At 36.2% G+C, this 26,108-nt stretch overlaps 3 protein-coding genes and 3 non-coding genes across 7 annotated transcripts; 2 read left to right on the top strand and 4 right to left on the bottom strand.

Annotated features, from left to right (window-relative positions):
• The first annotated feature begins 428 nt into the window (after positions 1–428).
• Positions 429–3,040, top strand: tcf23 (transcription factor 23). Its single transcript, XM_055214380.2, has 3 exons — positions 429–883; positions 1,475–1,756; positions 2,261–3,040. The coding sequence occupies exons 1-3, from the start codon at positions 755–757 to the stop codon at positions 2,399–2,401; spliced, it is 552 nt and encodes a 183-aa protein (XP_055070355.2). The 5' UTR covers positions 429–754; the 3' UTR covers positions 2,402–3,040.
• A 4,956-nt stretch (positions 3,041–7,996) lies between these two features.
• nop58 (NOP58 ribonucleoprotein homolog (yeast)) lies at positions 7,997–15,938 on the bottom strand. Of its 2 annotated transcripts, none has more exons than XM_055213099.2 (15): positions 15,780–15,938; positions 14,962–15,038; positions 14,830–14,882; positions 14,433–14,557; positions 14,024–14,160; positions 13,765–13,829; positions 13,532–13,666; positions 13,160–13,305; positions 12,894–13,020; positions 11,072–11,370; positions 10,770–10,831; positions 9,057–9,196; positions 8,863–8,978; positions 8,545–8,637; positions 7,997–8,464 (listed from the first exon to the last, which is right to left on the bottom strand). In XM_055213099.2, the coding sequence occupies exons 1-15, from the start codon at positions 15,822–15,824 to the stop codon at positions 8,411–8,413; spliced, it is 1,674 nt and encodes a 557-aa protein (XP_055069074.1). In that variant the 5' UTR covers positions 15,825–15,938; the 3' UTR covers positions 7,997–8,410. The 2 variants fall into 2 exon arrangements, with proteins under 2 accessions (XP_055069074.1, XP_055069075.1); XM_055213100.2 differs by having other exon boundaries at positions 8,863–8,975.
• LOC129451303 (small nucleolar RNA SNORD11B) lies at positions 10,938–11,021 on the bottom strand. Its single transcript, XR_008646741.2, has one exon. It is a non-coding gene; the product is annotated as a small nucleolar RNA SNORD11B (small nucleolar RNA).
• LOC129451301 (small nucleolar RNA SNORD11B) lies at positions 14,293–14,376 on the bottom strand. Its single transcript, XR_008646739.1, has one exon. It is a non-coding gene; the product is annotated as a small nucleolar RNA SNORD11B (small nucleolar RNA).
• LOC129451302 (small nucleolar RNA SNORD11B) lies at positions 15,153–15,236 on the bottom strand. Its single transcript, XR_008646740.1, has one exon. It is a non-coding gene; the product is annotated as a small nucleolar RNA SNORD11B (small nucleolar RNA).
• Positions 15,939–16,538: 600 nt separating the features above from the next.
• Positions 16,539–21,008, top strand: sumo1 (small ubiquitin like modifier 1). Its single transcript, XM_073870745.1, has 5 exons — positions 16,539–16,698; positions 17,570–17,641; positions 17,768–17,848; positions 18,278–18,346; positions 19,840–21,008. The coding sequence occupies exons 1-5, from the start codon at positions 16,687–16,689 to the stop codon at positions 19,906–19,908; spliced, it is 303 nt and encodes a 100-aa protein (XP_073726846.1). The 5' UTR covers positions 16,539–16,686; the 3' UTR covers positions 19,909–21,008.
• The last annotated feature ends 5,100 nt before the right edge of the window (positions 21,009–26,108 follow it).

The following is a 26,108-nucleotide window of genomic DNA, read 5'->3' as shown; positions in this document are numbered from 1 at the left end:
TACAACATTAGTCTACTATGCAGCTATTTAAGATGATATTTTCTTCTGTCACTAGAACTCCACACTTAGGAAAATTGTGCAACTACATATAAACTTTACTCCATTTTCCTGACTCTTTTAAATGGTCTATGTCATGTCTTTTCAACCAGTAGCAGTTGGATAGCAGACATGATTGAAGAATCTCATAATATGTTGTTGTACAGCCACGTCCTTCTATTCCTGTGTTGTGTGTTTATATCTGCATCACATTTCTTTACTGCGAGTCATGTTTTATGTTTTAATGTAACATCACATCCCATAATCCAGATGTCCTTGATAAACCAGGCCCATGCAGTCTGATCAACAACCATCACTCTGACAGTCAACACAGTAACTTTGCATTGTTTGGGTCACGTCGCCCCAGCAGGCCGCCCAGGTCAAGGTTGTGTCTGCTGTGGGTCTGCAGCTGCACAACGGCTCTCTGCTTTTCCCAAAACCCTCCACGACTGCCGACCTGCCTGGGGACACCATGCAACTCCCCTGAGTCTGCTCCCTTGGCAGCGAGCGCCCGGGGGAGGCAGGGCGAGAGATAACAGAGCACTTGAAGATCCCCACATTACCTCACCAGATAAGGAGGAGGGAGGAGGATGGAGCAGAGCGGGGTGGACATCGGGCCTTTGGGTGGAGGAGAGGGCCGAGCCCCTCCACGCAATACAAAGGAGACCCTCGCGTGCTGTCATTTAGAAGTTGTTTAGTGGTCTCACTGGTGGTTCTCATGTCAGAGCGAACACAGGAAGAAGTTGAGACACAGAACCAAGAAGGGATGGGCAGAAAGAGTCTCCAGACCCAGAGATGGACGCAGTCATGCATGAGACAGGCAACACATAGAGAGCCAAAGAAGTGGGTGAGTAAGAGGCGTAGCAGATGTGGAGGGTTGATCTTTAATGCTTTAAAGGGCAATACCTGTAAGAGCGTTCATTTTTAGGTTGAAGGAAAATATGTGTGTAAATGTAACAGATTTTTACATGGTAATGTATCCCAAATGGTTTTTACTATATTTTCTTGATAAATTCAATACCATTAGATAGATAGATATTTTTTTAAAGATGAATTAACTCAACATTTTAAAGCAACTAGGTAACTTACTTTTTTAAATTGAAAAACTTTTTTTCAGTGCATATGAATAAATAAAACTTTGAGATTATGAACATAACTTTTTAAAATATTTAAGATGCTACTCTAGTTCTTAATCTCTCATCCAATGATAAGCAAATTAACTGTCCATGTTTATTGTATTTGCACAAAAGGTTTCAGTTTTTCTTGCTTTCACTGACACACACCAAGATGGTTTTTGGACAGTCCGCGACCAGAGTCTGACCACCATTTCCCTAGCGGTCTCGACTTTATATAAAATGTTTCTACCTCTGATAAATAAAAAAAAATAAAAAAGTACAATAAATAAATCAACTCTCTCTGTTGTGTTTTATTGTCTTAGGTAAAGTCCGACCCGGCCATTCCATCCAAGGCATGTAAGACTCAAAACTCTCCGGAGAATGCGGCGAGAGAGAGGAGTCGTGTGCGAAACCTCAGACAAGCCTTTCACAGTTTGCAGGCTGCTCTTCCTTCTGTTCCTCCAAACACAAAACTCTCCAAGCTAGACGTGCTGGTCCTGGCCACCAACTATATCGCCCACCTGACTGAAACCCTGGACCAGGGAGGAGAGCTGGGCGAGCATGGTATCCTTCCCAGAGCAGAAGGATACCTGCATCCTGTTAAGGTGAATGATTTTACCACATTTATAATCAGCTATCAAAGTTCAGTATAGTAAACTTTTCCTATTTTGTCTTGTGCATCTCATTTGTTCTTTGTCAAGCTTGGTAGTTTAGTCTAAATATATGGGAGTATTTTGAGCATTCTGGGCCCCCTGAGCCCTTAGGTTATTATTATAAGTATTATAAGAGATAATGTTGTAACATTTCATTTGTATTGATTAATTTACTTAAATATTGTCATTAACTAAGACGAGATCATGCAAATTTAACATATGAATTTATATTTTAAAACAAATGATATCAAATTGTAAAAAAAATAATCAAATTGGTTATGCAAATCAATTGCACCTCCTATTTTAATATTTTGACTGACATAAGTAATTGACATAACTTATAAACAAGTTAAATTATTTAACTTAATTTGTTATGTTAAAGTAAAACAAAATTTTTTACAGTGTACTTTCATCATATATATCATGTGCTTATACTTATTTTACATGTACTTATAGAAATGGCCCATGCGTTCTCTTCTCTACTGTGGGAACATAGGAGAGCGATTGACAGGAGCACAGGCCAATCAGGAGACATCATGCCCACCAGCCTGTGCCTCTAAGATGGAAGCTGACCAATGGACTAAAAAACCATCTTAATAATTAACAACTATGGAAAAATCATGCATGTTTGTGAATAGGACATTATAGGATATGATCTGCAATCTGTTGAAAAAATGTATGTAAATAGAATGTGTTTTATCAGTTATGTCTTAAACACACATATAAGATGCAACGCCACATCCGTCAAAAATGAGATAATGATATTAACCGAATGCTCTCCCATGTATTATCTGTTTATCAAATACTTGCGCTTCAAATCATCTTAAACCTGGCCTCAGACCATTCAAAAATGCCGGTTTGTTGGCAGAATCCATTAAAAGCCACAACGTTTTCAGCAAAGTCCTCTAAGTGCATGAAAGAATAATTGGATGATTTAAGTATAAGTCACATTTTTTACCTGGTTAAAATAAGTTTATCGAATATTTTAGAATATTGACCGATATAAAATATTATATATGAGACTTGGAGTGGAGATTTTTGCATGTGCTTAGAGGGTTTTGCAGCGAAAGACAGTGAAATGTGTAGGCTACTGTAAGCTGATTAACAATAGAAAGTAATTACACACTGTAAAAAAATGAATGCAGCATTATTTTTTTATTTGCAAGTCAATTCAACCTACGATTGTAAATTTTTACCTGTGATAAGTTGACATAAAACCAAGTTGAAATGGTGTAACTTATATTTTATGTTACTTTTACTTTAAATTATGTTGATTTGACAAAAAAATTGAGCACAGATTTTCCCATAATCCTTTAGTATTTACAATATTATACTGTACATATGTCTGTACAGACAGTTGGTTACTGTACATATTACAGTGAAATATTAAAATCAGTAATACAGGGAACCAATGAAATGACTAACGTGACATTTGTGAAAATAAGGCAATTTCAATTACTAATAACTAATAAACTTTTCATACGCATGAACCTAAACAAAAGAGATTGATAAAAAAATGCTAATTTAAAAGAAAACATGTTTTCATACTTTGAGGGTTTAGCATCTGAGCTCGTCAAATATTTTCTAATGAATGAGCTCTTATTGTTAAAAGTGCTAGTAGTATATGTTTGCACTGTAAGAGATACTTTGTCGCCTTGGATTGTTTTGTTGAGTCGGCTCGGATTTGCAAGTCATTTCAACTTACTATGATTTATCTTGACTAGATATGAGTTGTTATAACTTATAAAATTAAGTTTACTTGTGACAACTCATGTTGAAATGACTTGTAAATCTGAGTTGATTTAGCAAAACATTTTTGGGGCGGCAAATTATTTTTTACAGTGTATATATTATGCCACATACATCACATTTTAATCAGGGTGTGACAGACTTGTAACAAAAATAATTTTTTTTTAAACTACACTGTAAAAAATACTTAGATAAAATATAGTTGAGAAAAGTCAACTTAATTTTATAAGTTATAACAACTCACCTGTAGTTATAACAACTCATCTCTAGTCAAGATAAATAATAGTAAGTTGAAATGACTTGTAAATCCGAGTTGATTCAACAAAAAAATTTAAGGCAGCAAAGTATTTTAATAGTGTATTTTAAACCAGATATGTTCTAATGTAACCCTCTCCCCCTTGATTTCTATGTCCCGTACTTAAAAGTAAAGGTGCTAAGCATAAAAGAACCTATTTAGAAGAGTCTATTTAAATCTTCTTTGTGGAGCCAAAAATAGTTTGTAGCACAAGTTGTTTGTAAAACTAAGAAAACACTGTCATTTGTCAAGCTGTATTATAGTACTTGTTCTTTAATCCCATAAAACAAAACATAAAACCTTTAAACTTGTTTAATGTTTTACTTTTTGAAAGCATCACTATAGCATAACACTCCACCATATCTAGCTGTTGGCATATTTGAGCGTTTGGATTTAATATCTGTGTTTTGCACCTGATAGTAATAAAATAAATGTCCTGATTAGTAGAAAGGGAGGATTATTATAGGGAACACTTGGCAACATGAGTGATAGAGAACCCTTGTGTCCTCTTAATCATTTTAAATTCTCTAAAATCACAGACTGATCATGATTCATTCAACTGTGCAAATCCCAAATGATTGTTCAAAAATATTAAAAGCATTTTAAAAGAATATATCTGTATTGTGTAATGTAATTTTCACAAACATTAGCTGTTTAGTATTTGCTACAAACATTATTTACTGACCAAACAAAGACACTGTACTTATCAAAATCATTCTTATTAGAGTTTTAATAAAAGTCTATGACCACATCTTCCCACAACATTTAGTTTTGTGTGATTTATTGGAGTCTTTGGTCATCTATTTGGCTGGTTTTCTATTTTATGGGTACTGTTTCTGATAAAAAAAAATCTAATTTACATTTTATAAGGGTAATTCATCAAAGATTCCCAAAAGTTTATTGTCGTACGGTAACATCTATTGCACAAAAGGTTTTTGTAGTAGAAAACGGTTCTACAGACTAATAAAAGGTAAGAAACAAATGTTATTTTGACTTAAAGGTTCTGTGGAGAACCAAAAATACTTCTTCTATATGGCATTGCTACAAAGAACCTTTAGTTAGAGTAACAACAGTGAGAAGGGGTTTGCATGACCAACATTTTCAAAATGTGCATAACCGTGATCAAGGCAAAAATGTTTTTCGGTAATGCATAATGCTACATAACTAGTTTTTATACCATGCTCAGACAGTTTAAACCTTTATAAGCAGTAACAAAGTATGACTTAATCACAAAATCATTAAGAAATGATTACATGATAGCTTTTATATATTGTGTACTTATATTCCTTATTAGATATAAATAGGCTATGGCTACATTTGTGTTTGTGCGGCGAAGACCCTGAGTTATTCATAACCAGAGCTTCACGTCTTTGCACAACATGGGCTCTCATCCATAAGAAACGGTCAAGGCAAACTCTATAAATCTGTCTAGGTCCCTGATAAAACCATTTTTACTCATATTAATAGCCAAAGTGGTCCGGAGAGAACTGCACTACTAAGGCAGGGGTTACAGTACAGGGCGAACATTTGTTTACACGCCACACTAAAATCTCAGTCACCACAACTCATTCTCACCATTTAAGGCCATCTACAATGCTTCACTCATGATGAATTGATCTGGTTTTGATAATAATGAATGTTGACAATAATGAAAATGACACGTCCACCATACACAAATGCATTTTTTTTTACGATAAAGTGCAACAAAAAGTTCTCTGTATGTTAAAGGCTCTTTAACCCTCAAATGCTCCTTGTTTTCTGTTTATACTTCTGGCCCTTGGGGTCTAGATGACCCCAAAATTAAAAGCATAATTGTAAGAAAAATATACATTTTCAATAATACAAATAATATATAATTTTTTGTTTCTCATGCACACAATAAAGCTGTTTTTTGAGAGATTTTAAGTACTTTTGTACCTGTTTATTACCACTATACTGATATAGGTGTTGGGTGTTAAATTCAGCCATTGGTTTTTTAGAAAAAAAACATAAAAGAATTACAGTTTAGGAATTAAATCATTTCGTGATTTAATCATGCCCATAGAGACCCATTCATTTTACTGGATATGGGCAACTGCTCAAATCACTACTTTAGTGATATGTTTTGTGAATTTATGTTTATATAAACATTTTTTTTTTATAGTTTTTGATGCATTTTGAAATGTCTGTTTTTACAAAATATCATAGAAATGTAAGTGTGTGTTTGTGAGTGCACATGTGGGTGCATTAGGTCACATTTTATTGGCCAAATTCCATACAAATGCTCTCTTGTGGCAGTCATACCTGTGTGTGTATGTGAGCATGTGTTTTTTGCTTTGCATTAGTGCACAAGTACCAGGCCTTCATTTCTGTGTTAAAATTTTCAGATTTATGCCGGATTTATTCATATTTATTTTTTTGACAAATGGAATTTTTTTCTTTTTTTGCATTTCCCATTCACTTTCAATTGGGGTCATATTAATAAAAAAAATATTTAATACCTTTGGAACAACCGAATCAAGCCCAGTTTTTTTGTGTATGTGAAGATGGCTTATTTAGGAAAAGTCACAAAATTGTATATCTCTGAGATGAAGGGAACCTTTTTTTTAACTAATGAAATGTTGTTTGGGGTCATATAGACCCCCAAGGACTGTTTGAGGTTTAAGGAACCACACGTTTTGAAACCTTTACTTGTAAAACCAAATAGGATTTTGTAGTCAGATCCCATAATTGTTCCAAAAAAGAAAAAACAGAAACATCGAAGTCAGAACAACGATCTGAAGAACCTATAAACCAAACATATACCACTCAAGAACCACATACAACATAAATGTTTTCTGATACGCTGCTTTTGAATCCTTTATATTTATTTGTAGATGTCTGAGACCACCAATAGCAAAATGTCGAGAACAAAGTACTCTAATCCAGGGGTTTTCAAATGTGATTCAGGCTCCATATTGTGAAACTTAATTTATTAAGAGTTTATCTTTCTTTACAGAATAATTTATATTTGCTTTGAATCGTTCTAGTGTGGTTTCCTTATTACAGTCTTCTTTATTACTGGGGTTTGTAAGGCAGGATACATTGTAAAACTGCTATGAAACAAGTGCGGTTGTCAAAGCAGCTTCAGTACAAATACATTTTAAATGAAAATCATGTTTATACATCCAGTATTACCTCAAGTGTATGATATATTCATTACACACAAAATATATAATTTTTGTATAATTTCGGTAGGGGTCCCTGACAAAAGGTTAGGGTCCTTGGCATCAAAGTTTAAAAACCAAAGCTCTTATCTATAATAATTTTAGAAAAATACAGAAAAAAAGACATCACTAAACTTTTGATCCAGGGGAAACACCATAAAGATGGATTTAAAATCAATGGGGAGGTTTCCTGGACAGGGATAAGACTAGTCCTAGACTAAAAAAAAAATGTAAGCGCTGTCCAAACTTAAAACTACTTGCACTGACATATCTTAAAATACATCAGTTCCCTTTGTCTTGCCTTAAAATTCACACAAATAATGTTTTTAGTAAGGCATATTTGTTAAAACTAGTTATATTTCCTAATTAAACTAAGGCCTAGTCCTGGTTTAAGCTAATCCCTGTCTGGGAAACTGCCCCAATATGTAGTAAAAGGTAATAAGGAAGTAGTTTTTAAATGTACTAAAAAAATGACCCAATTAAAGAGTCGCTTTGAATTATTGGCTCTTGGTTCAATGGCCCAATAGATCCGGTTTCTGTCTCTTCCTCTTTATGTTATAATCAAAATTGCTGCTCTATCTCCTGTTCATTAAACCCAGCGCACAGACTCATATCAGGCTAAATTTATGCTGTATTTTGGCAAAGTTTCCTGGAACAAGCAAAGAGGAGGAACCAGAGAGGAATGTAAAACACACAAATAAAACATTAAATACTCCATCTTAACATGTGGCGAGACGTCCTCATGATCTCAAGATTTGGTTACATTTCCTCTTCGGGATTTAGATCCGGAATTAAATCCACTGGACCTAAAACAAAGTACTTCAAAATTAAAACAGACCAACTAGACGCCCTTTTGGCCAAAGTTTAGTGGCTGAAATCCCAGGAAGATTTTTCTTAACAACAAATCAATGTTACACTTTGTATCTTGTGCAGCTGACGATGGAAAAACCACTGAATCATGGGTGTTAAAGCAAGGTCGATTTAAGGAGCCCACATGCAAGAACACAGAGACATACAGGATTTAATAAACCTGAGAGAGAAACAACTCAGTCTTACATCACAAATTTTACTTAACATAATTTCTTATGAGACCCAAATCTGACTTAATTAAAAACCTAGACTATAAAAAAACAAGTTTAACTGTATGTTCTGGTACAGCTTTACATAAAGCTCACGAGAGTATGAAATTATAAATCTTATTTTCAAATCAAGCAACAGGCAAAGAAAATGTGTCCTCTTAAAATAAAAAGTAACATTTCATAGTCTGATTTAACTGCCGAGTGGGAGTTGGGCCGGAAACACAAAAAGAGATGTCCGGAAACACTATAAAACATTTTATATACAAAGTTCATGAAGAAGAAATGTTTTTTAAAAGTCCTATTCATCCTCTTCTTTAACCTTTTTCTTCTTTTTCTTCTTTTTTTCTGATGTCTGTAAAAATATGAAATAGTTTTAGACCTGCAAAACAACTGTTAAATGAATGTTTGTAAATCTGTCATCTTGACTCTCACCTCCTCTGTTGGACTGACGGCAGCCTCTTCCACCTCCTCCTTCAGCTCCTCTTCAGCCGCTCGTTTCTTTTTTTTCTTTTTCTTTTCTGTTGTCTGTAAAGAAAACAACATCATCAAGTAGAATCTATGAGATCTTATAACACGAAAGTGTTCACCAAGAAGTATTTTAGCAAATGGGAAAAGCCATACTTGCAGATAAGCTATAATTAAATATAAAAAAATCCCCACGGCGGTAAATCAATGACTCAGTGATACAGGATTAAAGAGTTTTAAATGCACCGCCAAGCAGAGATGAATTTGTCCATTAACTCCTCTCACCTCCTCTGCTGGACTGACGGCCGCCGCCTCCTCCTCAGATTTGGGTTCCTCCTCTGCTTTCCTCTTTTCCTTTTTCTTCTTCTTCTTTGGTGTCTCTGTTTCTGCCTCAGCCTCTGCTGTGATTAACATTTATTTAATGGTTGTCTGAAGGCATCATGTCAGCATGCAGTGTGTTGTGCCAGATGAACGTTTACCTTGCGTGGCTTCCTTCTTCACTTTCTTGGGTTTGACCTCCACAGCCTTCTCTTCCTCATCACCCTCCTCTACCTCTTCAAACTTCCTCTTCTTAGCAGGGATTGTCGAGTCACCGGATGGGTCGTATACTTTTACATCGCTGCATGAAGTCAAATGAACAGATGTAAATATAGGCTGGTATAATTATGATATTTTAGCAGGCAATTGTTTATTACTTAATTGATATAGATGAACAGCTGATCTTGTAATTACGATTAGCCATTTATGTATAAACCAAATTTTTCAGAATACAAACAATGTACATTATGTACCTATTATGCAAAATCCCCTTTTACAAAGCAGTCTTAGACATGCTGTTTTGATTCTCTTGTTAATGTGATGTCATATTGATAAAGCCCTGCCCTGCCATTGAAAGCATTACCATAGTTTCCACTCTCAGTGAGTTGCAAATGATCTGCAATATCTTAAAGGAATATTCCATTTTCTTAAAAGAAAAATCCAGATAATTTACTCACCACCATGTCATCCAAAATGTTGATGTCTTTCTTTGTTCAGTCGATAAGAAATTATGTTTGAGGAAAACATTGCAGGATTTTTCTCATTTTAATGGACCAACAATTAACACGTAACAGTTTTTTCAATGGAGTTTCAAAGGACTATAAACAATCCCAAACGAGGCATAAGGGTCTTATCTAGCAAAACGATTGTCATTTTTGACAAGAAAAATAACAAGTATACACTTATAAAGCACAACTTCTCGTCTAGATCTGGTCGTGATGCTGCAGGTGACCCCACGCAATACATCATGACGTCAAGAGGTCACGGAAAACGAACGCAAAACTCCGCCCCAGTGTTTACAAGTGTGTTAAAAGAGGACCGTTCCTACGTTGTTGTATGTCAACTGATACTAATTAAGGTCTTTGTGTCAGTTTATTGTTTAAAATGGTCCGCAAATGTGCGTTTTATATATGTAACACGTGACCTCCCTACGTCACTACGCATTTACGTTAGGTCGCGCTGGACTGGACCTAGATGAAAAGTTGTGGTTTAAAAGAGCATATTTTTTATTTTTCTTGTCAAAAATGACAATCGTTTCGCTAGATAAGACCCTCATGCTTCGTTTTGGATCGTTTATAGTCCTTTGAAACACCGTTGAAAAAAACTGTTACGTGTTAAGTTAAGTATTAATTGTTGGTGTCTATTAAAGTCCATTAAAATGAGAAAAATCCTGCAATGTTTTCCTCAAAAAACATAATTTCTTCTCTACTGAACAAAGAAAGACATCAACATTTTGGATGACATGGTGGTGAGTAAATTATCTGGATTTTTCTTTTAAGAAAATGGAATATTCCTTTAATATTGAGATACTTTTGTCTCAGATTGTATTGACTGGAAACAGATCTATTTTAACTGAAAGTGCTCACTTTCTTTTGGCAAAGGGAGTAAGGGGGTTTAACTTATTTGCACTTAAAGGTACAGACACAAAAATAGCACATTAGTGCTCCAACCTAAATTGGGGCATTTTGGACATGCTATAACAAATTATATGTGGGGTATTTTGGCTGAAACTTTACAGACACATTCTGAGACTTAAATTACATATTGTAAAAATTGCCATAATAAGTGTCCTTTAACATAAAAATAATAAGACTTGGTAAAACCATTGAAAAGGATCACCTAAAAAGTGTAAATGAAAAAAAAAACAGGCTTACCTCTTGTGTTGGTATTTATCTGCCTTTGCCAAAGCTTTGCCTGTTCCACTGATGCGTCTGATCTGAGACAAACATACAGACATAAACATGTAAATAAATAACTTTGTACAGTATTTGGACCAGCTTTATTAATTAAACAAAACCCAGATTCAGGATTTAGTCCAAATTTTCAAGCTCAGAAGAGGTAGTGACTTGAGACCCACATAGACTGTTCAGGAGTGCGACATGAAGTCATGATCATCACTGCTTGAGATCGCATAACCCGAGTTTCAGCAAGTTTCTCATATCAGCCCTCAACTTACCCCTTTCTCCTCCAGGTAGCGTAAGCGGGCCTCCAGCTTGGCTCTGTTCTCGATACCCATCTCCGCGTTGGTGTCTTCTCCCAGGGCGTCGTAACGGATGGCCAGGGACGTTTTCGCAGCCAGCATTCTTGAGATCTTGCCCTTGTTCTTGGCTGTGGTCTGGCCCACAAGGGACGCATGGTAGATGAGACCGTATTTGGGGGTATCACGTCGGGTTTTCAGAGCGCGGAACAGAGCTTTCTCCGCCCCGAGTATCTGTACGGTGGATGCCGGGTGCTTGGCCAAATTCAGCAGGGATCCTAAGGTTAGCAAAAGATATTTAATCTATAAAATTAAGGGTTCCCAGAAAATATTTTTTTAATATTTCTGTTTAAAGTGACAACCCCCTTTTTTTAAAAATATGCTCCCCTAGAGTTAGACATTTGATAATTTTACAACTTTGAAATCCATTCAGCTGATCTCCGGGTCTGGCGCTAGCGCTTTTAGCATAGCTTAGCACAAGCCATTGAATCTGATTAGACCATTAGCATCGCGCTAACAAATAACCAAAGAGTTTCGATATTTTTCCCATTTAAAGTTTGACTCTTCTGTAGTAACATTGTGTACCAAGACTGATGGAAAACTTAAAAAGTTGCTATTTTCTAGGCAGATATGGTTAAGAACTATACTCTTATTCTGCAGTAATAATCAAGGACTTTGCTGATGTAACATGGCTACAGCAAGTGTAGTGATACTACGCAGCGCCCGAAAATCGTCCCCTGCTATTGAAAATAACCAAGGGGACTATTTTCAGGCAGTGCGTAATATCACTACGCTTGCTGCAGCCATGTTACATCAGCAAAGTCCTTGATTATTATGCCAGAATGAGAGTATAGTTCCTAGCCATATCTGCCTAAAAAAAAAATCACAACTTTTAATTTTCCGTCAGTACACAATGTAACTACAGAAGAGTCAAGTTTTAAATAAGAAAAATAATCGCAACTCTTTGGTTATTTGTTAGCGCGATGCTAATGGTCTAATCAGATTCAATGGATTGTGCTAAGCTATGCTAAAAGTGCTAGGACCAGACCCAGAGATCAGCTGAATGGATTTCAAAATAGTAAAATTATCAAATGTTAAACTCTAGGGGAGCTGGAAAATGAGCAATTTTTCAAAAAAAAAAAAAAAAAAGTGGAATGTCCAAATATTTTTTTGTATCTTTCCAGTGTGTTCTAAGAGTAGCCAATTATATGTGTTATACACAAAAATATGTAAATTGCTACAAATTGTAGGTCAGGGGTCCCTCAAAAAAGGTTCATCAATCATATTTGAGGGTTCTTGGCACTATAAAGTTTGAAAACCTCTGCTTTAAAGGTGCAATGTGTACTTTTTAGAAAGATCTCTTTACATAAATGCAAAATAATATACAAAACTATATTATCAGGGGTGTATAAAGACCTTTTTATAATGAACCATTATGTCTTTATTATCTTAGAATGAGACGTTTTTATCTACATACATAGAGTCCCCTTACGTGGAGGTCTCCATTTTGTGCCACCATGTTTCTACAGAAGCCCTTAACGGACAAACTTTTTTTACCAAGTTGTCTCCGTCAATTACACGTTTTTCCGATGGCAGCTACCATAGCTCCATCTAGGCGTTTTTAAAAGTGAGGGATAAGCAGTGGACTGAGCCGTTGGTTGCAATTCGCAACCTCACCACTGAATGCCGATAAAATTTACACACTGCACCTTTAACAAGATTGTCACTAAATTTAAAGAGACCATAATGCCATCATGTATATCTAATTGGTTGCTTAATTTCCTGGGCAATCATCGCTCACCTGCATGGGATATGAGACGGGCTCCGACCAACTCTCCCACCATTACTGTCAGATTTGGTGCAATAGCCATCATACGATTCTTCAGGTAATCGTACAGCTGTGTGCGATACTCTGAAATTTCAATCACCTACATGAACAGAAAATCAATTAAACTATAGGTGACAGCAGTCAACACAGATGATTTGGTATACTGGTTTTAAAGTGCTTTTCAATCTATACTATACGTATTAGCAAGTTATGTAGTAGTGGGTTTCTTTCCAACACACCTGGTCACACAGGTGCATAATGTTGGCAATGTCCTCATCAGACACCTCTGTACCCATTGAGATCTCTGCCGCCAGTTTGACCTCAGCCTCAATTTCCTCGGGCAGAAATTCGGATAAGTCTGTCGTTGCCACGTTTGTGCGAAAGCCTGCACATTTGAAATAATAAAAAATAAGATTAGCCGTCAAAGCTCATGATAAAACTTTTTTGTGTGATTAAAGCAAATAGTGTGACACAAATCTAGTCAACACAAATAAATACTAAAACTAATACAAAGGCTAATAAAAATGCTTCCATTATGAAATAAACCGAAGTACACCCCATCCTCGATGTTTTATTTGGAAAACCCCATACATACAAGTTTGGCCACTCACCAATTTTCCGGACGCTCTTGCAGTACGCCAAGTTATCAGTGATGATCTTTCCAAGTTCAGGGAAGTGCCAGCCGTACCATTCCCGACAGCGCATGATGTAGTTATTAAGCTCCTTATCCAGGTCATCCAGCAGGGCTGCACATGAGCAATAAATTAAGAGATGAGTCCACCTACATTATGTTTAATCAGCTCAGTTTATTTAAAAATGTAAATGTAATGAAACACATCCTTACAGATGGCTTGTACAATCATTGTGTCCACCTTGTCCGGGCTAAACTTCAACTTATAACGGGAAAGACTGGAAAGAAGCGCAAAGATAAGTCAAACATCGCTCGAAAAGTAGTATGTAAGCGATACAAATATCTGCTCTGAGGGTCTCAGTGGTAGTGACGAATGCTGATGAACATCCTCATAGAAATAGGTCAGCAAAAAGTTAATCATTGACACCAGCTAATAGTTTTCGATGCAGAATAAGCGTTGCACTAAACCAACCTGTGTGCCAAGCCGAGAGACATGGCGCTGATCTCTCTAGCAGGAAGACCTGTGATAAGCCCCTCCATCTGATTCCTGATGCCCCTCATGAGCTCCGCCACAGCAGGGCTGTGCACACAGCTCAGGTTCAGCTTTTCCTGCAGGGGGCGACAGAGTGCAACTCATTACATTTTATAGCATAGCACACATATGGAAGTAATCGATTTAGTCCAAAAAAATTTTAATCTTAATCTTTACCGGCCCTTCTACTACAACTAACAATTACAAAGAACAAGCTCAGATGAGGTAGTGACTTAAAAGCCTCATTATGTTTCAGCAACACGACTCAAAGGTCATCATCATCATAGCTTGTAATGTTAAAACATCATATGCAGCACACATGGGATTTTATTAAGATTCTGCCATTTACCTTAATGACGCCACCGAGTTTAGCATCAGTGATGGCCAGCTGTTCGTGAGCCTCTTTGGCCACAACTTTCTTGAGGATTTTCTTCAGGCTCTTCCCCAGTTTTCCTTCCACCATCGCTGTTGCCGCTTTATTGACAAAAAGATTTTCAGAGTTAAAATACTTTATGGAAGGTCAATGATCTTGTAATAAGTCTAACAAGTCACTAATTTAAACTCAGTTTCACTTGTGTATATAAACAAGTAAAACACGAATTGCCGTGGTCTCAGTGGTAGTGACGAAATTTTAGTGGTTGTCCTCAAATTTGAGTCAGACACAGAGATGCATCATAGACACACAGATTTTTTTTAAAAGCATTGAAAATTTTAACAATGATGAATCAATATTTTGGCAGCATTACCTGCAAGAGCTTCTGTCGTGTCTTGGAACTTCTCAAAGTGCTTTAGTTTGACACTAAAAGAGAAACACACCCGTTATTACTAATAATGTATTAAATAAATAAATAGATAGATTTCACAAAAGTACAACTTACATTTTGTTGGCTTTTTCTGGCGTCTCAAACTCCTTCCACAGGCTATCAACCTGCTGAAGTTTCTGCTCATCCAGGACCTTTAAACCGAAGGAAGCAAGTGTGTCATTGAGTTAGAAAACATAGTGAACGCATATTTATTCGTGTACCATGATCACACAAGTTTTTCTGAAGTATTTCAAATAAACTCGATGCACAAGCTCAGATGAGGTAGTGACTTAAAAGCCTCATTATGTTTCAGCAACACGACTCAAAGGTCATCATCATCATAGCTTGTAATGTTGAAACGTCATATGCCTATTTTATGAAGATTTTGAAAGCATATTTATTCGTGTAACTTGTCACGATCAAAGAAGGCTTCAACAATCTGTGCGACCATGTGGACGCTTCCTCCACTAACGTTAGTGAAAAATCACACTTCACTGCAAGTCTTCGTAAAACCCATCATAGTAAAAAAAATCAAGTAGTGTCCTACAATATAACTAAACTTGATGGATAATCGATTATAATGTGAGATACCGGCAGACTAGAGCTTGATTTACGCTCAGATCAGACACAACGTGGCTATGTTAGCAACGCAGGCCCACATGGCACACTTGCCCACGAGACATCGAGATCGTTTACAAAAAGCAAAACTATAGCTACAAAGAAGTATTACACACGCATTCACTAAAATACTTAATTTGTGAAACTTTTTATAAAAGCTTTCAGCTACTATCATAGTTAACACCGCCTGCTAGCTACATGTAGACATGGAAAAGATACGACTTTTGTACCAAAACTAATTTTGCACAATTTGCTTAACAAAATAAAATGCTTACCTTAAAAATGGCATAGCCAGCTGCGGTTTCAAACAACACTAACATTCTGAAATACGTTGAATTGTCCTAAATAAAGTTTAATGCAGCGCTCTCCACATTGCGAGCTTTCCGCCGCAAGTAGTTTCTCTCCACGAGGTGCACATGAGGGACAGCCTGCGCATGCGCAGCATTATCATTAAATATGCGCATGTGCAGGTATTCGTGTTGGAGAAATGATCTCGATAAATATCTATTATTGCTAAATTTTCTTTATCACAGCACAATCTCTTAAATTGCGTATATTTTTAATTTCTAAATTATTCTTTGATATTTTTAAAATATAAAGGCAGATTGATTTATCTTACGTCTATAAATTCACAACAAACTAAATTATCTTTAAAATGGCAAAATTGCTTTTATAATGTTCTTATAATTACTAATATCTTGAAAGATGCTTCTGGCCTTAAAAAAATCTATTATTCACACGGTTTCGCCAACTTGTTATGTTTATTAACTTGGTGTGTTTATTTTGTCTATGAATTTTTACGGGGATCGGTGAATATTTACAATCCCACGTAGAATAAAGTTAATTTGCTGTCATCAAAAATTTAATCCGTGGGTAGTGTTAGTGTTTCGTACATTATTTCAATGTTAAGGTCCCTCGCACATGGCATACAGAATTTCCCCTAGTTATCCAACAGCAATATGAGGACCAATCAGAAAGCATGTGATGAGAAAAACAACACTGGTTGGTTGGTTAGTTCATTCGGCGCAGTGTCGTCGGAAGTACCGCCTCTTTTGTGATGACGTTGGCGGCGCTGTGTTGTGAGTCTGCTGGTAGCTAAACCTCACATTACTGAACATCACACTTTATTATTCAAAATCAAACAAGCTTTTAATAAAGAAGGGCTGTTCGCTGCGGAATACCATGTCAGACACGGTAAGTATATACCTGCTGAGAATAATCGAGCTGCTTTTTAACAGCTGCAAAAACACGAACTAGAGAATGAAGGCCGATCTGTAGCATCTCTGTGTTTTTATGGCTAACTATGTGTGGATGTGAAAGTCGTGTTGAATAATAAGCGGTAGTTATTTTAAACAGAATATTACTTTTGATTACGAGTTTTTCCTCACTTTAGTCTTCTGAACTTTTATTGTGAACTTTAAAAATAACAACCAAGGGCTTTTTATGTTATACATTTAGCCTAACGTATGCTAAAATGCTAGTTAGCTATTCGGGGCCCTGATAACAAAGTTCCTGTTGGTTTGAGCTGATGGGCCATACTGAGCATTTACGTTTATTATTTTTATATGCATTTATTAGGAAACAACCCTGATATGTTTTATAACGGGTCGTGTTTATTAATGTTTGCAACTGTAAGTTGCTCTGCCTATAAACACAACCAGCCATACTACATTTACATTGATTCATTTGGCTACCAATTTTTTCCCAAGCGACGTACACTGCATTCAGGATATACATTTTATCAGTATGTCGGTGTGTTCCTTGGTTGGGAGTCGAACCCATGACTTTTGCATTACTAACTCAGTGGTCTACCAATTGAACTACAAAAACACTAACCTACTGATGCAAAGCACACAGACATGGACCAAAGGTTCATCAAACACGGGTTCAGAAAAATCCATCAGGAATTATAACAAAAAAAAACATTGAATTCATCTGCTAATATAATGTATCAAAGAATGGTCTCGCAAAGCACACTTGCAGAATCAGTATTACATGGTTCAAAACAAAATCTTCAATAATTGTTATCCACAATCTGATGGCTCTTGTTTATTTGTTTCAACAGGAGACCAAGCCCTCAGGGGAAGGAGGTGACAAGAAGGATGGAGAATATATTAAGCTCAAAGTGATCGGTCAGGTAAATAAAGGCTATTTTTATATTACTGGGATGCTGTCTGAATTGATATAGGCAGACAAAACAGTGATCATTGTAAAAGTTATTAACATTTAGAAATTATTTATATACTCTCGTTTAATTTTGCAGGACAACAGTGAAATTCACTTCAAAGTGAAGATGACGACACATTTAAAGAAGCTGAAGGAATCCTACAGTCAGAGACAGGGAAACATCACTAGCTCACATTTGCCTACATTTTGATCAGGCATCTTAAAAAGTCTATGGCTTTGTCGGAAATTGCCTCCCATACCCTTAAATAGTGCATTATTTGAGGGAACATCCATTTTTAGTTACGTGTCCAAAATCATAGTGCGTTATTGAATGCAATCGTTCAACCCCACAATGCACCACAAGTCCACTGACGTTCAAATGAATTCTTGCGTCTCAAAAATGATGACTTACCTGAAATGAAGTGAGCACTACAAACGCAAGCCCACGACGCAAGTAGGCTTTTTTGACGATACCGAATAATACGCAACAGACGTGAACTGTGAAGGAGTCTATACACCTCGACATAATTGAAATAATTTTGTGAATCCCTTTGGTGTTTTGAACTTTAAGCTAATCCTGTTGATATTTTTTTATTTTACGTAGGGAGTACACATGGACTCTTTAAGGTTTCTCTTCGAGGGACAGAGAATTGCAGACAACCAGACCCCCAAAGAGGTATAATGCACCATGTTTCATTTGCGCTGCACTTGTAGAGCACTTTTGAGTTTTGCTGTAACTCAAGTGATGGGACATGGCAATAGCAACAGTGGCCTTGTTGGACTGCATATAAATTCGGTTGTCACTTCACCATTTAATGCTTAATCCTGTTCTGTACGCACACAGTTCGGTAAATTTATGGGACAATTTACAACCGAATTAACTCCTGCAAAATGCAGGTAGTGACAGCCACATTTACAGAAACTCTGTGTACATAACCGAACTGAACAGCTAGTTGTTAATGACGTATTTAAACGTGCATCATGGACGTGACAGGTCTTTCTTCTGAAAAAATACATGCCTAGAAAGGGAAAAAGTCTTTTGTATGCGTGGTGCAGAAAATGTCAGAGGCACGAGAGCTTGCTTAATAGTGTTGCCAGATCTTGCATGCAAAAACAGCAAAAAAGAAAATTCCAATAATAAATCGAAATAAATCCAAATGTTTTCCATCAAAGATCAAAATTTTGATCAAAATATAAATAATATAAACAGTTAAAGGGCACCTTTGGTCCGATTCACGTTTTTACCTTCCTTTGGTGTGTAAGTGTGTATTAGTACATGTTAACGATATGCAAAAGGTACATACACCAAAGTAAACGATGACGTGAGTTATTGTCTCCAACATAAATCTATTTTTTTGGACTACAACAAACACATGGATTGTAAGCAACAGTTTACTTCCTGGGATTGGTGATGTATAAAAGACCGACATTATCATAATTCCTCCCGCTTCGGACTCAGCCTGTAAGTTAACTCCTGTTAGCATTGCATTGTGACTGAATCTTTCAAACATGGTAAGGAGCGTCATATTTCCGGCTGACGTCAGAGGTATTCAGACCAATCACAACGGCCAATCAGGGACACAGAGCTTTTCAAATCGATGAGTTTTGTACGAAATGAAATAGGTGCACTTTAAGCGCCACAACGGTATGCAAGTTAAAAAAAGACGAGGACCTGGCAACACTGCAAGAAAGCACTCTGTCTGTAATATTATTTTGGTCAAAGCTGTGAATGATAAGCAGCAGAACGTTGCTATGGTTATCTCTGTGTCAATCATCGCATTTTCGAAACATGGAACAATCATTTATGGGATTCAGTCCCGTGTTTAAGGTAGTCACTTCGTTCCGAAAGTTTGTAGTGTGTACAAGGCCAGGAAGGTTTTGGGGTCGAATTTTAGGAAGCAGACAAGATACTTTTTCCAAGCCAGAAAGTTAAAAGCATTAAACAAACAATTCTGATTTCATTACAGAAGTTTTTTTGGTTATTGAAAATCTGATTTGATCAATTTGTGTGTCACCTGGGATTTGAACCCATGGCCTTGGCGTTGCAAGCAGTGCTCTACTAGTTCAGCTACAGGAAATTATGCCGTATATACAGTATTTCCATGCAAATCAAACACAGTCATCATCTCTCTGTCTCTTTCTCTCTCTCTATCTCTATCTCACACACAGCTGGGAATGGAAGATGAGGATGTGATCGAGGTGTATCAGGAACAGACTGGAGGCTGTTGGAATGATTAGACCTTTATTTTCAAGCTCTTTATTTTTATCTTAATTTTGTATGTATGACATTTATTTCTTCTGTTTCTTTTTGATCTCATCTCAAATGGAAATAGAAAAACCATCTGGATCAAATAGATTTTCTGGTAAGGCTGCTGAAAATTATACAAGAAGTGGGTAAATAGAAAATCGGTCCTTTTGGCGCACTCTTTTTCATCATCCTCGGTCTCTTTTTCTGTCCAACACATCGATGCCTCTATTTTAAAAGATTCTGTTCAAATGCTGCGAATGTTGTGATCTGTAAATATAATCTCCCTTTGCCGTACAGTCCAGCTTTTACTATTGATGAGTGATAGAAAGCTGATAAATCCAAACAACGAATCCGGTCAAATTTGTTATGGCGCTCTGATTTTGTTTTAGTAAGTGTAACTGAGGCTTTGTTCACCTCATTGTGTTATGAGTGTTACACATTTTCCATTTATCAATGCTTGGCCCATTAAATTGCTTTTGTACCATCTACAGTGTGTCAAAATGACATTTTATTTACAGTTAACACATCCATCTTAGAAACACACCGAGTACTAAAAGAGAAGTTCAAGTGGTTAATTTATGTAAAGTTGTTGTCTGTTAGAAAATTATGTTAGGAAAGTATAAAATGTTATAGCCTCTTATTAAGTGTCTTTGGAAAATATGTACAGTTTAATTGCAATATCTTCTTTTGTATTTGCATGTTTTGTCTAATGCATAGGAATTTGTGCTGCTCCTGCCCAAATATGTTGTCTTTTAATGTATGTAGTTATGGATATTCAGCCACAGTAATGGACAAATGGCAATAAACCCTCAGGTTTGGTTCAACATGTTTCTCTTACCTGAATGGTTGCCAGATGAATGATACCTGATTATAAATAGGTAACTGTGTTGTTTGGTTAGTACTCAGGGGCAAAAGTCACATGCACAGCATAAATACAGCAATTCTCTCATTTTTTACTTTTCCTACATTATTGTATATTTTTATTTCTGTGAGAGGGCAGTGAAATTTGGTCCAGATGGTTTTGTGGATATAGGAGAATTATTACTTTGCTTTTGTCTTGTTTTTTAAATAAAATGTGTCATAAAAATCAGTTTGTGCTCATGTTTTGTTATACCAGTAAACCAATTCAGTTTATAAACATTAGATGGCAGTAACTCCTAACAAGTAAGGTTGGTAGTAGTAGTGGCAATCCTTCAAGAACAACAAACTAAAATTGATATTTTTATTAAGACTAAAAGTTCACACTTGTGAAGTACTTATTGTTTATATACACGAAGAAGAAAATACACACCGTTTTCTGCAGCCTGCAGAGGTCGCATTTCTAGGCTGCATATTTAATCAAGACTGACTTATTTCAGAGTATAAACAATATAAAGTATTATACGTAGTTAATCGTAAATTGTTGTAATATGCTTATGACTTGCGAATGTAATGCCCAGTTAACTTAAATAAACCAGACTTGATGACGTATGCAGCCTGCATATGCGACCTCAGCAGGCTGCAGACTTCGGATTGAGGTGAGTCGCGAGTTGATGAAAACAATTAATTACAATTAAATCATAAAATGTAATTAAATAATTGTATTGAAAAATCCAAATAAAGCAATTACTAACAAAAAATATATTTTATTTGTTTAATCGGATGTCATGTGACCATTACACACCACTACAATAACGGAAAACAGAACTCGTGCACAATGGACATATACGTTTTATGTAGGCTACCCATAAAAAATTACCAGATGACGGTCCAATAACAGGTAATAATAACACTAACTATGTAAAATACTACTGATGAAAACTTTCAAACGGAAAATATATATATTTTTTGAAGTTAAACATGCAAATGTGCATTTAAATTACTGAAATATTAACTTCAAATCTCAGGTAGGCTACTGTGAGGTACCAAAATGTACTGACGTTAACGTAAGCTTTGAGGTAGTTACTAATATCGGATTGAGGTGAGTCACGACTCCGAGTTGATTAAAACAATTAATTACAATTAAATCATTAAATGTAAATAAATTGTATTGAAGAATCCAAATAAAGCAATTACTAACAAAAAATATATTTTATTTTAGTTTAATCGGATGTCATGTGACCATTACACACCACTACAATAACGGAAAACAGGTGCACGACAGATACGTTTTATGTAGGCTAAAAAATTACCAGATGACTGTCCAATAACAGGTAATAATAACACTAATTATGTAAAATACTACTAATAAAAACTTTAAAACAGATAAAAAATTATATTTAAAAAGTTAAACATGCAAATGTGCATTTAAATTATTGAAATATTAACTTCAAATCTCAGGTAGGCTACTGTGAGGTACCAAAATGTACTAGCTTTGAGGTACGCTACTAATATGCACTTTTTAGGTACAAATGTGTACTTTTTAAAAAAAAGGGTAATGCCCAAGTGACAGCTTTTGGACATTTTTTCTTAAAATATACAGTAACACTGATGTTACAAGTGGATTAAAGGCCTTAAAAATGCCCTAAAAGGTCAAACTTGGTGCGAAATGGTGCCTGTGATGCTCCAGTTTTATGACACTTTATAAAATTAAATACATACATATTTCATAACATTTGTATCATTAAGCTTGAGAAAAATAAGGCTGCTAACCAACAGCACTACGTTTTGTCATTTTATGTTTAGTTTAATTCAAATTCTATGTTTTATGGCATGCATGTTTTTTGGGGGGGGGGCACAAAGGAATGGACCCTATACAAGCGGGGCGTATGCGGGGCGTATGCCGAAAGGTTTGAGATCATTGCTTTATAGGAACATCATTCTCCTAAGAATCAGTGTAATTATAGGATTATATTCATCTACAGGCTGATGACATCATGTGCCAGATCCTGACCTAGACGCGATTAAAAAAAACTGCCTGTAACTATTTAACATTGTGGATAATGATTCACCTTCCACTTTGTTTAAAGGGATAGGTCACCCAAAAATGAAAATTTTGTCATCATTTACCCACCTTTATGATATTTTTACCTGTATGAGTTTCTTTACGATGCCAAGAAGATCAAAAACATCCATAGTATTTGTTTTTCCTACTATAAAAGTCAATAGTGAACTGTGTGCTTACCATTATCAAAATATCTTGTTTTGTGTTCAACCGAACAGCATAAGGGTGAGTACAGTAAATTTTCATTTTTGGGTGAACTATCACTTTAAGATGATAAAAACAACTAAAAATTTCTCCAAACTGAACAATATTCCCTCTGATTTAATTGTTCCTATGCTACATTGAAAGATACAATGTTAATTCTCTCGTTCTCCTGAATGTCAATGCGGTGAGAGAGAGGACCTTACTGTGCTATATAGAAAGATTGTTTAAAAAGTGTCTGATTCCAGGAAAGGCTTCAATATTAATGTAGAGTGGAAAAGAGAGAAAGGGTTTTGTGTATGTGTACCTTGAGTAGGGGGTCTGGGAATAAAACATGGATTCGGAAAAACAGCAGATGGATTAAAGGGAGACGCAAATAAGAAAGGTATGACTCGGGTTCTCGGAAAGAAAGGGAAAACTTTGTTATTGTCTATGCTACGCTATATGAGCCATATGTATGCCTTAGGGATCTTTTTTAAACACGCCTGTGTTTAAAAAAGTGATTTTTCTCAGATCAAAGAGTTTGTAGGCTGTTTGTGGTTTATGTGTAGTGTTTTTAGTCAAAAAGTGTGTACAGATATCACACTGGGGATTGTGTCCCAGTACAGCATTCAGACATAATGCAGATTATTAATGTGTGTAATATATGTATGCTGGTTGTGAGGGACGAGGTTTTTGTGCAGTAGGGGCCTCTGCTATAGCCCAACCCCAATGGGACGATCCGATTTCTGTGCCTGGCTGGGATACTGCACCTCCAAACGTCCTAACCACTACCAGATGAGGCCTTGTAAGGAGTGGAGGAGGGGTTGAAGTCTGTGCTTTTAAGGGGGATGGGTGCGGATCACCTATGAGCTCATATCTGTACCCATATATACCTAGTTTGAAAAACGCAGGAGGGCTTTCATCCCATGGATGGGGCAAATATGAATGACCTAAAATTTGAACCCAGCTGTTCAGTTTGTCTATATTTGACCTGATCATGGTTGAAAAAAAAAACAGGATAGTTTACAGGGCAGGGCAGACGTGCATTTAGGGGTCAGTGGTGTTATTGGCTTTATATGCAAAGAGTGCATTTACATACACGTCCTAAAGCAGGGGTGGGCAAACTTTTTCATAAGAAGTTTTTGGGGCCGCTTGCTATGTCCATGACAAATAAAGCCTTTAAATTTATTTCAAATCAATCAAACTGTACGGTAGATATACATAAACATGCCGTTCCTTGTGGCAGCTCTACCCAACACACAAACGTTTCTTGTATTTCTACCCTTGTGCGTATCACTGAATATACATACAAATGTGAACCAGATGTGTAATTTTCTGTATAGTTCTGAAAAAAAACATAAAAACATTACAATCTGAGCATATTTGGCAAAGTTAAACAACTCTCATTTCATTTCCATTGCCAGCCATTTAATTATGACCGTTAGGAAAATAAACCATAGTTTTAATATATTAAAAACTAAAAGTCGTCACCATGTTTTTTAGTTTTCAGGTACTATAGTTTTACTACAAATACTATGGTACCATATTTTGTAAACCTATGCTGTAGTTAAACTATAGCAATTGTATTTCACCAAAATCCTAACTTACATCCTAATATTTAATACATTAAAAACTGACTGGCATAGCAAAATAATGGCCTGTTTAATTATAGGGTCAAAGAGAGGGTGGAAGAGGCCTTAAAATTTGACCAATTTCGCTAAATCTGGACCTCAGGGTCAAATAAATCATTTTAATTTACAAATCATGATTCAACAAAAACTTTCATACTAAAATTAATTTTAAATGTATGCAAAAATTTAAGAACAACTTACTGTGGGTTCACACCAATTGCGAGTGCAATGATTTGCACGAGTAGATTACATACAAAGTCAATGCAAAGACGCATCCTCGTGTGGGGCGATGCGAATGTCGCGATATGGGCGGTGCATTTGCCGCGAAAGCAAGCGCTATTCGCCTCAATTCAACTCGTGCAAAAAATTTGCTTGGCACATTAAATCCTGCGAGTAATCTAGAGCGAGTAACGTGATGCCCCGCGTTTGGGGTGTACGTAGCATTAGCGGACACGTACGCAATAATCATGAACAAGAAAAAAAAATATATATATTATAGGATTATTTTGCTTTGTTCATAATTATTGTTCTTACGTTTTTGCAAACATTTAGAATAAATTTTAGTATGAAAGTTTTTGTTGAATCATGATTTGTAAGTTAAAACGTCCGTACATGCTTAGTGAATGAGACCCATTGTACCCATTGTACTCGAATATTTTTGCCTGGTTCTGTAGTGTGGGAACCGTTTGGGAAATTTAATATATCAGAAAGGAATGTTTCCATGGGCAACCTCACCGTCGACTTCCTTTTTAAATTACTGTCAATGAGAGGACAGAATAGATATCAGATACCTACACCATTGGGGACCTGCTGAGACAGCTCTTTACACAAGTAAACAATGTTAACAGCATGAAAAACAAAGGTTACAGCTTTGTTTGTGAGCTGGGTATCAATACAAATTCAGGTAATTGTATCTTTAATTGGACTAAAGTAACTGTTAAAGGGTGTCTGCAGTTACCTGGGAAAACATGCAAGACACATGGGACACACAATGGGTAACAAAGTTCCACAAAAAAAATCTCATCTCGGATACATTTTAACTGTGGGTGACCATAGATCGTAAATTGTTTCAGAGCCTGTGGTTTCTTTTGTTATCTAGGGCAGGTATATAAACAGAGCTCGTACATTTTGTGAATTTGCCATTTCGCGCCGCCATTGTCTCAGACGATAACATGTTTGTCCTATGGCGGCTACTGTAGCTTCACTATATGTTTCGAAAAGGAGGGGTGAGCTATGGACTGGGCCGTTGGTTGCAATTCACAGTCTCACTGCTAGATGCCGCTTAAAGTCTACGCAGTGGACCTTTAATAGTTTAGTAGTTCATGGACAGTCAAATGCTTCTGTATTCTGTCCTTAAAATGACTTTTGCAATAATATCAGTCTTATTCTCGGAATTCATGGTATTTGTGCTAGCTAGTTTCTTTAGAGTTACTTAGTTTTTTTTCGTTTCATT

The sequence above is a fragment of the Misgurnus anguillicaudatus genome, chromosome 8, assembly GCF_027580225.2.
Source record: "Misgurnus anguillicaudatus chromosome 8, ASM2758022v2, whole genome shotgun sequence".
Classification (NCBI taxonomy): domain Eukaryota; kingdom Metazoa; phylum Chordata; class Actinopteri; order Cypriniformes; family Cobitidae; genus Misgurnus; species Misgurnus anguillicaudatus.
Note: the sequence above shows the minus strand (reverse complement) of the source record. Positions and strands in the feature narration are given on the sequence as shown.

What these genes read in the sequence shown, in the direction of transcription:
- tcf23 (XM_055214380.2), top strand. Translation starts at nt 755, where the DNA reads ATGTCAGAGCGAACACAGGAAGAAGTTGAGACACAGAACCAAGAAGGG. An exon ending in ATAGAGAGCCAAAGAAGTGG is followed by an intron (nt 884 to 1,474) that starts GTGAGTAAGAGG and finishes TTATTGTCTTAG; the next exon opens with GTAAAGTCCGACCCGGCCAT. An exon ending in GATACCTGCATCCTGTTAAG is followed by an intron (nt 1,757 to 2,260) that starts GTGAATGATTTT and finishes ATGTACTTATAG; the next exon opens with AAATGGCCCATGCGTTCTCT.
- nop58 (XM_055213099.2), bottom strand. Translation starts at nt 15,824, where the DNA reads ATGTTAGTGTTGTTTGAAACCGCAGCTGGCTATGCCATTTTTAAG. An exon ending in AATGATTGTACAAGCCATCT is followed by an intron (nt 13,667 to 13,764) that starts GTAAGGATGTGT and finishes GCTCATGTGCAG; the next exon opens with CCCTGCTGGATGACCTGGAT. An exon ending in GATAAATACCAACACAAGAG is followed by an intron (nt 9,197 to 10,769) that starts GTAAGCCTGTTT and finishes GACTTCATGCAG; the next exon opens with CGATGTAAAAGTATACGACC.
- sumo1 (XM_073870745.1), top strand. An exon ending in AGCTCAAAGTGATCGGTCAG is followed by an intron (nt 17,642 to 17,767) that starts GTAAATAAAGGC and finishes TTAATTTTGCAG; the next exon opens with GACAACAGTGAAATTCACTT. An exon ending in CCTACAGTCAGAGACAGGGA is followed by an intron (nt 17,849 to 18,277) that starts AACATCACTAGC and finishes TTTACGTAGGGA; the next exon opens with GTACACATGGACTCTTTAAG.